This window comes from Copadichromis virginalis, linkage group LG23 (assembly GCF_057382275.1).
Source record: "Copadichromis virginalis isolate Kocher_CV1m ecotype Utaka linkage group LG23, C_Virginalis_male_GT1.1, whole genome shotgun sequence".
Lineage (NCBI taxonomy): Eukaryota > Metazoa > Chordata > Actinopteri > Cichliformes > Cichlidae > Copadichromis > Copadichromis virginalis.
The window spans coordinates 2838868-2853219 of NC_140639.1; the positions used below are offsets into that span (position 1 = coordinate 2838868).

Sequence of the window (14352 nt, forward strand, 5' to 3'; positions counted from 1 at the left end):
TCCTGTCCACACGTAAACGCAGAAATGAAGGAAAACGCTGCTATGAACATGCCAAAGCAGCAGGTGGCGCTATATTCCTAACCGTGTAGAAATGTTGGCCAATCAGAAGTCTAGAAGCCTCTGCGGGAAATAGTAAACAAAGATGGCGCATAGAAGCAGAACTGAATCCTATGTGTGGAGGGGCAGTAACTGTGTGTATATGTAAGCATTTAAACACTGCAGAGAGTAACAGTAATGGTATTTTGTGTAAGTCCGCCATTGTAGAAATTCATTTCACCGAAACAATAACCTGACGCACAGTGTGACGTCAAAAAAATGCGCACACCTTTGACGCTGGTTTTCTCCGTTTTTCTGGTCCACAGTAAACGCAAAAACTGAGTTTTCAAAAATATCCACCCTGGCAGGAGTTTTTAAAAATCTCCCTTTTCAGTCACTGAAAACGCCGTTTAGGTGTGGACGAAAAGTGCAAAATCTGCGTTTTCAAAAATACCCGGGTACGTGTGGACGTAGAGTTGCTGCCATGTTTTTGCTTTAGATGTTTGTATTAATGAGCAGTTGATTTAATATAGTGGCTGGTTAGTGTATATTTTTAATAATATAGAAAGGTGACAAAACAAAGCAAGATTATAGTCCACCTTAATATTAAATAGTTATAATACTTTTGTATATTTTTTATGAAGTTTATTGTTTTATTGTAGACCCATAATAGTATTTTTTTTTCTCTTTTTTTAAAGTGAGAAATCTGCATACTTATACATCACTGGAGATATTGGATTTTCTTCTTTATTTGAGTTTTTTTTTTTTCACAGACTGCAGAGTCCAGCAGCATTGCTTCTATTTACTCAGTTTTTCCTCCATCAGTGAAGATCAGCTACAGAAATATATAAAAATAAAACTCCCCCAAAAATAATTTCAATCATTTAAGTCATGTTCAGATTCGTGAGCCACGGGACAGTAGGACACTGTAGGACACCAATCACCTGCTTTGTTTTATACTGTACATATATACACCCAGAGGGGAGAGAGATCAGTTGTCATAGTTGTTAGACATTCCACTCAGTAGTGTTTATTTTTAGCTCATGGCTATGATCCCCTTTTGATGTGGACCTGTGCAATTGTGGCCGAGGGAGAGATTGTGTTCCCGTCTTACTCTAGTTTCTACACCAAACTATACAGCACAGATAAAACAAGAAGGATCCCCTCAATGGGAAATTACAAATCAAGACCATCTCAGACATGTACAGGTAATGACTTTTTTCCCACATGTATACACATGATTGATAATGAGGTTTGCATTTGAAGGAGGGACGCCCAAGAGGATAAGTTACAGTTTACAGACACTGAAGCTGCAAAAGGCTATGTGTATACTCGGTAGATTGTTGAATATATGCATAGATAATTAGAAATGTAAGATAAAATATTACATTGTTATTAATGTTCCACCTTGATGATGGTGTTATAAAGATGAATGGAAGAAGAAAGTTGGCGAGTCATACTCTGTGATCATTGAGAAGTTGGAAGACGACTTCCAGCTGAAAGACAGCGAGCTGGTGGATCTTAAGCTCGCTTTCAGGTGACAAACTCTTTATATTTCTGTGAGCGATCCAATCTGTATGAGTCACTATAGGAACTACATTTAAGCTGACGTGCACTGTTCCTCTGTTGGAATTCCACCTAGTTTGAATAATTCTCTGTCAGTGGTTTTATATCGTTCACAAGCAGGTGATGTTGATTTTTCTGTGGCTCAGCTCCGATGAAGCTTTTCAGAAGGTGAATGTGAGCTACCGAACAGAGAAGGGGCTGTCGCTGCTGCATCTCTGCTGCGTGTGTGGAGGTATGCATGACTACTAGAGTCTATTAATAACTCCTCAACAAAATGTGATGGTGGAGGGAAGGATTACTGTAGCCTGACGGACATTATTGTTTGTGGTGTAAGCAGCACAGAACTAAACAGAATTGAAATGAACGTACAGTGCTGTGAAAAAGTATTTGCCTCCTTCCTGATTTCTTATTTTTTTGCATACTTGTCACACAAGTTTCAGATTCAATTCAATTCAGTTGTATTTATATTGCACCAAAGAGTCGCCTCAAGTCACTTTATACTGTAAGGTAAAGACCCTGCTAAGAGAGAGATAATTCCAACATCAGATGACCCACTATGAGCACGTGGCTGCAGTGAGATGGGGAATCTCCTTTTTAACATGGAGAACCCTCCAACAGAACCAGGCTCAGGGAGGGGTCGATATCTGCCGTGACTGGTTGGGAGTGATCATCAAACAAAAATAAATATTAGACACAGATTACCTGAGTACATAAAAAGCACAATGACAATAACAAGATTCCATTTATAAAGTGGAAAAAGAAGCCACCAAAACCTGCCTGGCTCTACATGAAGAAGTAACTGCCCCTAAGTCTAGTAACTGTTTTTGTTATAACTGCCATTGAGTCTTTCACAACAGTGTGGAGGAATTTTAGCCCACTCGTCTTTCCAGAATTGATTTAATTGAGTCACACTGGAGAGTTTAAATGGTAAATGGACTGATTCTTATTCAGCGCTTTTCTACTCTCCCGGAGTACTCAAAGTGCTGTATACAACATGCCTCATTCACCCATTCATACAAGCACTTCTAAACACAAGTGCAAACGAAACTACATTCACACTCCGATGAATGCATCGGAGAGCAACTTGGGGTTAGTGTCTTGCCCAAAGATATTTGGCATGCAGACTGGGGAAGCCAAGAATCGAACGACCAACCTTCCGATCAGTAGCTGATCTGCTCCACCACCTGAGCCACAGCCACCCCAAGCACGAAGTTTAAGCATGAACAGTCTGTTTGAGGTTGCCAAAGCATCTCAGTCCGTCCAGCCTTCCACCACTTCTAAACCTTTCAGAGGTGGGTTTGCTGGTGTGTTTCAGATTATTAATCTACGGCATAACCCAGGTGCAACTGAGCTTCAGGGCTGGATATTCTCCTTTGGGTAGACCAGCATTCATGGTTCCATCAATTACATCAAGTCTTCCAGGTCCTGAAGCAGGAAAGCAACGCCAGACTATAACACTACCACCACCATGCTTGACTGTTGGTATGCTGTGTTAGTTTTACAGCACACGTAAGGAGACTCAAACCTTCCAAAGTCTTGCTTTTGTCTGGTCAGTCCACCAAATATTGGGATATGATACGAGCCTCTGTGTTCATTTGGTCAGCAGTGGTTTTCTCCTTGGAACTTTCCCATCGATGGCATTTTTGCCCAGTCTCCTATTGTTGAATATTCTTCATTTGTGGATAATGGCTCTCGCTGTGGTTTGCTGCAATCCCAAAGCCTTAGAAATGACTTTGTAGCCCTTTCTTTAGATCATAGCTGTGCTGGGGTCACTGTGCTGCTTTTTCAGAGGTTTTTCCAACTACTTAAGTGATTTCCTGATTCAGCGGATCTGGCAGTAATCCAGTTTGGGTGTGGCAAGTGAAATTGTATTTGAATTTGTATTCACTTGAGTTAACTGTGTCTAATATTAAATTTAAGTTTAATGATCTGAAATATATATGCAGAGAACTAAGAAATGAAGATGGGGTTAAATACTTTATCACATCACTGTACATAAAGGTTAAATATAGACGATAATAATGCAACTAAAGGCTAGAACTGTGGTTTCTCTAGTTTTTCATTCCAGTCCACCCTGTTATTTCATTTGCAGTAAATATAATGTTTTGTTGAAAGGAGATATTTCACTGGTGCATAATGTGACATATTTGTGTCCAGGGAACAAGGCCCATATGCGCACCCTGATACTCAAAGGCCTGCGTCCTTCAAGACTGACCAGGAATGGATTCACTGCTCTCCACCTGGCTGCTTACAAGGTGCAGAGAAGCAAAGGGCAGTAACGTAAATTTCAAGGTGGAACCGTGTCCATGTCTTGCTTTTGTTATGCTATATGTTATCTGGTTGATAGCGTTCTAAATTTTTACCACATGGTGGAGTGCAAGTGCACACAAAGGTACCATGGACATAGCTTCATGTTTTTAGTTATTAATTGTGATAATACTGCAGATTAAAAATGACATATGCTTATATTGAACCCTGCAGGATCTGTGGAAATGCAGTATTACTGTTTTATTTGCATGCTGCAGGATAATGCTGAGCTAGTGACTGCGCTTCTCCATGGTGGGTCAGATGTGCAGCAGTTGGGATACGGTGCTCTCACAGCCCTTCATGTTGCCACACTGGCCGGGCATCATGAGGTGAGAGAAAATCATCAGCCGTTATGGACCGTGTTGATTTCGTTCCTTGACCTGTGGCTATTTCCACCTCCAGGCTGCAGACATACTTCTACAGCACGGAGCCTATGTTAACGTTCAGGATGCTGTCTTTTTTACCCCACTGCACATTGCTTCCTACAATGGCCACGAGCAGGTAAACTCCTCATGTTAAACTTCATGTGGGGACAGCATCTTTGTAAACACCTGTATTTGTACTCTGGGCTTCTTCTGGTCCTCTCCTGTTTTGTAGGTGACGAAGCTGCTGCTGAAGTTTGGGGCAGATGTGAATGCAAGTGGTGAGGTGGGTGATCGCCCGCTGCATCTGGCTGCTGCCAAGGGCTTTCTTGGTATTGTCAAACTGCTGCTGAGTGAGGGAAGCAAAACTAACGGTAGGACCCGAGACCTTGAGAGAGCTCTGATCAAAATTGACATGGGTTGATGGTCTGTAAGAGAAACTTGATGGTTGATATATTGATACAAAAGCATTTACAAAGCTCGCACACAAGAATTTCACTCACATGTGCTGTACCAATGTACCTGCACATGTGATGTGACAATAAAAGTGATTTGATTTGATTTGATTTAAGCTTTTTCCTTCTTCAGAAGCCACAGAGAAGCTACTTGAATTCTAAATTTGAATTTCCTCTAACATTTGTATTCTCCCCACCAGTAAATGCCCAAGACAATGAAGATCACGTCCCCCTCCACTTCTGTGCTCGTTTTGGTCACCATGAAGTTGTCCGCTTTCTTCTGCAGGGCAGCTTTGATGTACAGCCTCACTCTGTGAACATCTACGGGGATACGCCGTTACACTTGTAAATCATCTGCAGTGTTAGAGGTCTTCTCTGAGTTTTTGGTACATGACATGAATTGCAATGAATGCTATGTTTCATCAGGGCCTGCTACAACGGCAAATTCACAGCCGTGAAGGAGTTAATACAGTACTCTGGTACAGACAGTCTTTCAAAGGAGAACATATTCAGTGAAACAGCACTTCACAGGTATATTTAGCTTAATTTATAGTGTGCAAAAACACATTTCACAGCTAACGTATTGCTCTGAGGTGATGTTAAATTCATATCTCATGTCACAGTGCATGCACCTACGGGAAAGATCTGGAGATGGTCAAATTCTTGTTGAGCCAGAGTGCCATGAGCATCAACTATCAGGGCAGAGATGGACACACAGGTGAGACCTCGTTTACTAATTGATTTATTAATTTCTTTACAGTGCACTGAGTTTCATTATTATCTGTGTGTCCTGTGGTGTTGTTTAGCTCTGCACAGTGCCTGTTTCCATGGCCATATCCGCCTGGTACAATTCTTGCTGGACAGTGGTGCAGACATGAACCTTGTCGCCTGCGACCCCAGCAGGTCCAGTGGAGAGAAAGACGAACAGACATGCCTCATGTGGGCTTATGAAAAAGGTCTGCTTAGACTATTATGAGCTCAGCAAGCTTGGAAAGCTGAAATAAATGTTGCTGCTCACTTACTATTTTTTCCAGGTCACGATGCCATAGTCACCTTATTAAAACACTACAAACGTCCAGATGACTCTCCTTGCAATGAGTACTCTCAGCCAGGAGGGGGTTAGTCACCACTTGAAATATATTATCTGGATTAAAATCCCCACATAATCTCCTGTTAATGTGTCTGAACATGCATCTCTTCCAGATGGCTCCTACGTCTCTGTTCCGTCTCCTCTAGGAAAGATCAAAAGCATGACTAAAGGTACTGAGGTGGAGTGAAGCACAGCTGATTTCCAACATCGCTGACAGCTCACGAGGCAGTGCACGCCACGTCTGCTGCCAAACGAAGGGGTTTAGCTGCTGATAATAACACTTGGTGTCTTTTGCTGTGAAATTGGGGGTGGTGTAAACTACAGATGCGTCTCCAGCATAATAAATTGATATGAATTTGATAAAACACAGCTTGAAACTGTGTAAATATCAACGTTTGAAATTGGAAAGCTACATTTCAGGGAATGATATAAAGGTGTCAAATGTTTTACTCATGCCAAAATTAATTGATTTAAATGTATTTTAATTGCTATACATGCTATATGTGCCATCTATCCTGTGACCATTATAAGAATGTTATTTGATTTAAACCTTTGCAATGGTCTTAAAATAACACATCAAAATAAAGTGTGTCTATTGCAGGTTCAACAGGAAAATGTGCAGGCATTTAACATAAGCAACATTGTGCCTTGTAGGGTTAATGATTATTTAAATTTTCTTTTCAGAGAAAGCAGAAGTTCTTGTGCTCAGGGCCAGTCTTCCATCTCACTTCCACCTACAGCTGTCTGAGCTGGAGTTTAATGAAATTATTGGATCGGGTGAGTCTATTTCCTGTTGTTTTCTCCCCCCCATCTAATGTGCTTACAGATCTGATATTATTATGTGTGTCCCACACAGGCTCCTTCGGAAGAGTCTACAAAGGCAAATGTAGAAATAAAATTGTCGCCATAAAGCGGTATTTATTCACACAGCTGACGATATGCTTTTGGATTCATCTATTAGAAGGTGGAAAGATCTAATTGACCCTTGAATCTTTAATGTTTTCTGTAGTTATCGAGCGAACACGTACTGTTCAAAGTCAGATGTAGATATGTTCTGCAGAGAGGTTTCCATCCTCTGTTGCCTCAATCATCCCTGTATCATCCAGTTTGTGGGAGCATGTCTGGACGACCCCAGTCAGTTTGCCATCGTTACCCAGTATGTGTCTGGAGGCTCATTGTTCTCCCTGCTGCATGAGCAGAAGAGGTGAGGAAGTTTTTGTGAGTTATTTTGGGAATTATCATGTCTTAGCAATTTACCTGAAACCTTAACCATACACTACTACTTAACTCTAACCTGGATAGCATAAGTTAAGAATCCCAATATGGGCCTTTACTTTTTGTCTCTAGACTTTGAACATTCTGACTGAGTAAATCGATTTGTGCCAGAACAACATAAATATATAAAGTATGCACACACAAACCCAAACAGTTCAGTTAGAGCTCTCCCCTTCTTCATGCACCATTACCGAGTCATCTTTGCCATTACATACAAACTCAGCATTATAGATGTTACATACATTCTACTATCTATTTCTAGTAATCTACTTCCAAATTAAAAAAGGAATCCTAAATAACTTAGTAGAACTCTGGTGCAGTGAAGTAAGTAATAATCGTCCTTATAAACAGGTTGTAAAAAGAGGTCAGACTACTTTAGGTAGTTACTTTGAGGGGTGTGCACGGCGCAGTTGACTATTTCGGGTCCCATTATCATCCTCGGAAGTGTCCCCTCACCAGTCTCTTCCCCTCAGCCTGAATCATCATTGATCCAGATGAAGTGTTCTGCTAACTGTGTGGCCAGGTGATGTCTTTATAGGCTGTCCTATTGATCTGTGTAAAGAGCTGTGTGTGATTGGCAGGGGTCATTGATCTAGTACTAAGTGGTTGCTGCTTTAATGATGTGTCAATGGACAGGCTTATCGACCTGCAGTCCAAGCTCATCATTGCCATTGATGTGGCCAAGGGCATGGAGTACCTGCACAACCTCACACAGCCTATTATCCACAGGGACCTCAACAGGTAGGTGCCACAGTGGAAACGTATGTGCTGGAATGGAATTGGAGAATAACTGTTGTCACTGCAAATAATACATGTCTTCCTTCCAGTCACAATATTCTGCTATATGAGGATGGACACGCAGTGGTGGCTGATTTCGGAGGTGAGGCCATAGATGATGTTTTCTTTATTCTTTTCTATTTGTCCAACTAAAATGTTACAAATGTTATTAGCAACAAATAAAATAACTTCCAGTAACGTGATAAATGTAAATGCTATAAGAACTTTTCCAATCATAAGCTGATTTAAAAGGTCTACCTTCCCGACTTGGTTTTCAGTCGCAAAAAACACGAGGAGAGTTGGTTGTAAAATTAGCATTGACCCATCAGCAGGACCGGTAGCTACTCCTTTGTGCAAGAAGGAACTGCCAGAGCTCCGCAAACATGACCTCCACTAGGCTGCTCTTGCATATTTCTGAAGCGAATAGGCGCCATTGGTGGACCGGCCAGTTGGGTTATTTTCTGGAAAATACCAGTGGAGCTACACGGTGATGGGGTTCAGTACAGATCCCACTAAAGGAAGTTGTTTCATGCTAATGGAGTCGATGTCCAACAGTTTGATTAGAAACATGCGTATGAGGAAACTGGTTGAGGCTGTTTTCTGGGCTCTGGGAGTGCTCCTCCTGTTTCTCTTTTCACAAAGCAGATACTGGTCCTCCTGCTGGGTTAATGGGCTCCCAGTGTTGCTTCCATACTCTTGAAACCGTGTTGGAAGACTCAGCAAACCTTCTTAAAAAAATGTATTAGATAAAAGTTGTCTTGCGAGACTGCATTAGGGATTTTAAAAAACTCATCTAAAAAGCTAGCAGAGGCTTGATGGCTAATTTCTCGCTTTAATTTTGCAGCAGTGGTTAAAATTAGTAAGTTTAGCCTTGAAAAAAAATGAAGGGCTAGCACTCATTTAACTCAAAATCAAAATAAAAAAAAAAGTCCTACAAACAATAAAAGATTTGGTTCCAGGCTGGTCAATGCTGACACTTTCTACTGTTCCTACGAACAGATCAGATCCATCCACTGAACCGAGGTTTGATGGCCCAGAGCTCCAGTCGAGCATATACATTTTTAACCAGTCCATCAGAAAAGTTTATTAACAATAAAATCTGCTCTTGATCTGTTCAGCACACTTAGCCTGACTTGGTCTGTAATGACGAGTAGCTCAATACTTATCTAATTCTAGGTTCACTTACCCAGGAACACTTGTGCACTTGTGCTGCTGTTACTTTTAATTTTTCAGCCTGTAAATTGCGTGATGTTATAAATGTCGTTGCCTCTCTCTGCAGAATCCAGATTTCTACAGTCTGTTGAAGAGGACAACATGACCAAGCAGCCAGGGGTCAGTGCTGTTTGCTCTTTCACGTTTACTTGATGACAGGTGCAAATTCTCATGGAATGAGTTTTCTCCCCTCTTTAGCCAAATAACTCTGACACCATCTGCAGCATCCATGAAAGACTGAGTGACTTTCAAAATTTAAAGATAAAAAGTATAAGCTGTTGTTTTGTTGGACTTCAAGTGAGTGCTTTCTCTGGCAACTGCCATCAATTATCTGCCAGCTAAAAAAGAAAAGTGCCTTCATGCAGAATTTGTATGAATGTGCTGACTCAATCCTGCACAGTGCTTGGCCTGCAGTTTGGTGTTAAGTGTGTTTCATCTCCGGGGAGCTGCCTGTTATGATGATCTACTTGCCCTTGCTGGGACACAGCGTTTATGGTTTTAATTGGGCTTCATTTTGTTTGCATACGTGTGTGCTGCCATTAAAGTAGACCAAATTTTAAAAATACACGTCCGTCCTCACCTCTTGAGCTTTCAACAACCTTTATCTCCACATGTGTTTTGGCAGAACCTGCGCTGGATGGCTCCTGAGGTGTTCACCCAGTGCACTCGCTACTCAGTGAAGGCGGACATGTTCAGCTACGCCCTCTGTCTGTGGGAGCTGCTGACAGGAGAAATTCCCTTTGCTCACCTGAAGCCTGGTCATTTTTCATCAAATGAGTTCAAACAGAAGTTAAATCAGTGACATCTCGTATTGCAAAATTAGTGCCCGATCCATACATTAGCCAAAAGACTGTCCACGTGGTATTTTAGAGTTTTCAGACTTTTCAAGAAAACATTCAGTAAATGCAAAGACATGAGCTAGCTCATCACCTCAGTGCAGAAATGTCTGATAATTAGCAGTAAACAAAGCATGCATACATTCTACTTGCACTACAAACAAATACTAACCACCACAAAAGTAAAATAGATCACAAAAGCAGTTCAGATAACACTTTTTACAGCTGAATTTAAGATATTTGTTTTGTCCTTAGCTGCTGCAGCAGCAGACATGGCCTATCATCACATCCGGCCTCCTATTGGTTACTCCATTCCCAAACCCATCTCTGCACTTCTGATGAGGGGCTGGAACTCCTGCCCAGAGGTAAACGGCCTGATTGTGCTGAGAAGTAATTACTCGGATAATAATAATAATGGATTGCATTTATATAGCGCTTTTCGGGACCCCTCAAAGCGCTTTACAATGCCACTATTCATTCACTCTCACACACTGGTGAAGGCAGCTACGGTTGTAGCCACAGCTGCCCTGGGGCAGACTGACAGAAGCGAGGCTGCCATATCGCGCCATCGGCCCCTCTGGCCATCACCAGTAGGCGGTAGGTGAAGTGCCTTGCCCAAGGACACAACGACCGAGACTGTCCGAGCAGGGCTCGAACCGGCGACCTTCCGATTACAAGGCGAACACCCAACTCTTCAGCCACGATCGCCCCGCAACTTGTTCTTAAATTACAGCTCGTCAGGATATACTCAACTATTAAGAGCTTTATTGTATTAAAATCTAAAATACTATGATGTCATCCATATTATATCAGCCATTACTATATAAACATAATAAGGCTGTGAGAGTCACAGGATGCTGAGTCAGCTGCTCCTTCAGCAGCAGTAATGAATGAGAGAAGCTGATCCCCAGATGACAGATTATTGCATCGCTGTTCACATCTAGGAGTACTCAGGACACTGATGATCCTCCCTCTGTGCTGTGGTGTTTATAACTAGCTGGGATTCCTCTTCTTTTCTTCCCCTTAATGTTATCACACGGCTGATCATGCGGGCACATTTTCCTCTCAGTGGTACATCGACTTCCTGTTTGCTAACTAGTTATCTGTTTACTTTTGTGATCTGCTTGTCCCACTTCAACGTCATGAAAGCATTTATTTAACAAGAGCAGGCTGCCACAGGATCTTACATGCAGGCTTCTCTCCTGGTGCCTCACCTGTGCAGTACACTGGTTCTCACGTGGTTTTCACACTGGGACATGCTGTACTGTAGATTTCCAGATGAACGGCCGTGACATCTGTGTAATTTAAACTTGTTGAAAGTGCAAACTGTTGCTTTTGAAACATACATATGTACATTTTTTTTAAATTTCCTAAAGTTAATAATAAATTGCTGTAAAACCTTTTGAAAACATAATGTAGGGAAAAGGTTTTTAAAAACGTGTATTCCATTTTTATATATCTTTAAGTGTTTCCTAAATGTTATCCTACATTTGTTTTGGTCTTGGCTTCAGTCATTGACATGCAGACAGACGCTCTCTCTGGATGTGATGTATAATTGAACAGCTTTGCAGGGTGGCAGTGTTTGTTCTCTTACAGCGAGGCGAGAGATCTGAGGGCTGCTTTTAAAAGCACAGGTCACCTTTGCCTCGTGTGTGGGTGGACTAAAATAAGCAGAATATACACGCCAGTTTTGGAGAGAATACACCTGTGCATCTTTTTGGGGATAGGCCTGATGCATGTCTGAGTGTTTATAAAAATGCTAAAATAAATATAGTTTCTTTTTTCTTTTGAAATTTTAGGACAGGCCTGAATTCTCTGAAGTGGTTTCCAGCCTGGAGGAATGCCTGTGCAATGTTGAGGTACATAATCTGCCACATATAATTAAATGCCTTCTGCTGTGCATGACATGCATGTTGTAATAATTACATTTTCTCTATTATGTATCACAGCTGATGTCTCCAGCTTCCAGTAACAGTAGCGGCTCCCTCTCTCCCTCCTCCTCGTCTGACTGTCTGCTCGGGCGAGGAGGACCCGGCCGGAGCCACGTGGCCGCCCTGCGCTCTCGTTTTGAACTCGAGTATGCTCTCAACACTCGCGCCTATGCTTTCTGGACCCAGAGGTAAGACAACTCGAGCGTCTCCTTAAACAGGTGGGAATAATTTACTGCACAGTAACCACACTCGCACTCATTTGGTCCTCTGCTGCTGGCCAAAGCCCACTGGGGTTAATATCTTAATTCTCTAACATTTCTTTCTGGCTAAGATGGACGTGTTTTCTTTAGTTTGCTAGCTTTCTAAGTTTCTGATTGCTCCTTTGAGAGCACATCCCTGCCAAGGCCATAAAGAAAGTGGATCTCGAGCCAAACCAATATTTAGAAAAGGCCAGTTTTGAGATGAAAATACACAACAATGTATATGTGAGTATATACAATAAAAACATGTCTGGGCTTATTCGACAAGAACATGTGATGTAAAAGCAAATCCTGTAAACACTTTCAACAACTGTCATGCTGATAACAAGCAGGCAAATTGAGCAACTCCATTCAGTGGGGAGTAGAGTTGCTCGGATACCAACCAGGAAGCAAAGGAAAGCAAATGTAATAAAACAGTCCTGTCATTCTGACTGTGAAGGAAGGCCTCTGTTAGACACTTGTCTTTGAGCTTGTTTGTGTGTGTGCATGAGAAGAGTGAGAGCCTGGTAACAGTCAATATGGAGTACTGAAATTAGACAAGGCCCTCTTTGTAAATATTGTCCTACAAAAAAAAAAAACTCCTCTGCAACTTTCAGCCACATTTAGTGTCATGTTTCACAGATCGTAAATATATTGTAAAAAACTTCAGAAATCGGAGCAATGAAGTCAAATTCCTTAACCTAAATAACCTTTTCCTATTATTATGTCTCCTTATTATGAGCTGGGGTTGCACATTTATACCTGTCATGAATTTTGTATACAGCACACCTGCAGAGAAAGTGAAAGTAGGCAGCTATTGAGTCTGACATTACATATTGAGTTTCTTTGCTTGGAGCTGCCTTCGTCTCATCTGTCTTTCTCCCTGTAAATGCAGCAGTATATATTCCAAAGTATTGTTTTCCAGTAGATTAATGAACAAATGCTGAGGATGTTCTTTTTAATTTCAGTGAGCAGCGCAGAGCATCTGGGGGGCTTTCACTGGAGGAACTAAGAAGGAGCATGCAGTTCTCTCCCATCGATCGAAATGGTTTGTGTGCATAACACAGAGTCAGTAACACTGTATGATTACACAAATTACTTTTTAAGTAGATCTCTTGCATTTCAAAACTTTTGTGTTAGTGCTTGTCATCATTCTGAACTTGAATGTGGCCCAATTTTTAACCCGTTTTTAAAGCGGCTGGTTTGGTATACAGTCACTGGCCACTGCATTAGGTGCACCTGCTGATGCAATGCAAACCTCTAATCAACCAAGCAAATACATTTAGGCATGTACACATGTTAAAGCGGACCTGCTAAAATTCAAACCGACCATTAGATTGATGAAGAAAGGTGACTGAAGTGATTTTGAATGTGGCATGGTTTGTTGGTGCCAGACTGCCTAATTATTTTCAAAGCTGCCGATTTACTGGGATTTTCTCACACAACCATCTCAAGGGTTTATAGAGAATGACCTGGAAAAAACAGAAAATACCCAGTGAGAGGCAGTTATATGGGTAAAATGCTGTGTTGGTGCCAGGCGTCAGAGGAGAATGGCGTGACAGGAAGGCAACAGGAACACAGATAACCGCTTATCGATCGTTGCTCAAGAGTTGGCAGTTCGTCTTGTAATCGGAAGGTTGCCGGTTCGAGCCCCGACTCCGACAGTCTCGGTTGTTGTGTCCTTGGGCGAGACACTTCACCCCAGTGTCTGGCAGCCTCGCCTCTGTCAGCTGTGGCTACAATGTAGCTGCCATCACCAGTGTGTGAATGTGTGGATGACTGAATGTAGTGTATACAGGCCATTTACCATTGCAGCAAAGAGCCTATAACAACAGAGAGAGTCACATTGTTGGTAGACAAGTATGAAACTGTTTCCTTGAGTCAGCTTGTTGAATCTATGGCCTGAAGACTTAAGACAGTTTTGATGGCAAAAAAGAAGAATTCTAGCAAGGTGTATCTAATGAATTGGCCCATCAGCCCTTGAACTGTTATTTGTCCTTCTTAACCACCACATTAAAAAAAAAATCCTTGTTGTTCTCATCCTCAGGGTATGTGTCTGATCCCATGAGCACCATGAGATTCTGTTCCTCCCTCAGCAGCAGCGGCAGCTTTGAGGAAAGTAACTGAACCCTCCCCGAGCTCCAGACTCTGTTATTATCATCTTATTAATACAGATAGTTGTGTATTTTGTGACATTTTTTGATGTAATAAATAAATCTGTAGAAACTGCATATGATGATAATTGAGGTTACCTGTTATTTGGTTA

The 14352-nt window shown here is 41.7% G+C and overlaps 1 protein-coding gene across 6 annotated transcripts; it reads left to right on the top strand.

Annotated features, from left to right (window-relative positions):
* Positions 1 to 131: 131 nt before the first annotated feature.
* On the top strand, positions 132 to 14317 carry tnni3k (TNNI3 interacting kinase). Of its 6 annotated transcripts, none has more exons than XM_085447792.1 (27): positions 156 to 201; positions 363 to 494; positions 810 to 1244; positions 1465 to 1573; positions 1749 to 1834; positions 3760 to 3857; positions 4128 to 4238; positions 4312 to 4410; positions 4507 to 4645; positions 4927 to 5071; positions 5153 to 5257; positions 5350 to 5444; positions 5533 to 5682; positions 5761 to 5844; positions 5930 to 5986; positions 6501 to 6593; positions 6673 to 6730; positions 6826 to 7020; positions 7728 to 7832; positions 7919 to 7971; positions 9148 to 9200; positions 9706 to 9838; positions 10172 to 10281; positions 11716 to 11775; positions 11866 to 12035; positions 13055 to 13134; positions 14134 to 14317. In XM_085447792.1, exons 3-27 carry the CDS (start codon positions 1100 to 1102, stop codon positions 14211 to 14213), a joined length of 2613 nt encoding a protein of 870 aa, XP_085303918.1. In that variant the 5' UTR covers positions 156 to 201; positions 363 to 494; positions 810 to 1099; the 3' UTR covers positions 14214 to 14317. The 6 variants fall into 6 exon arrangements, with proteins under 6 accessions (XP_085303920.1, XP_085303919.1, XP_085303918.1 ...); XM_085447790.1 differs by having other exon boundaries at positions 200 to 246; XM_085447794.1 differs by lacking the exon at positions 363 to 494 and having other exon boundaries at positions 132 to 201; positions 1177 to 1244.
* The last annotated feature ends 35 nt before the right edge of the window (positions 14318 to 14352 follow it).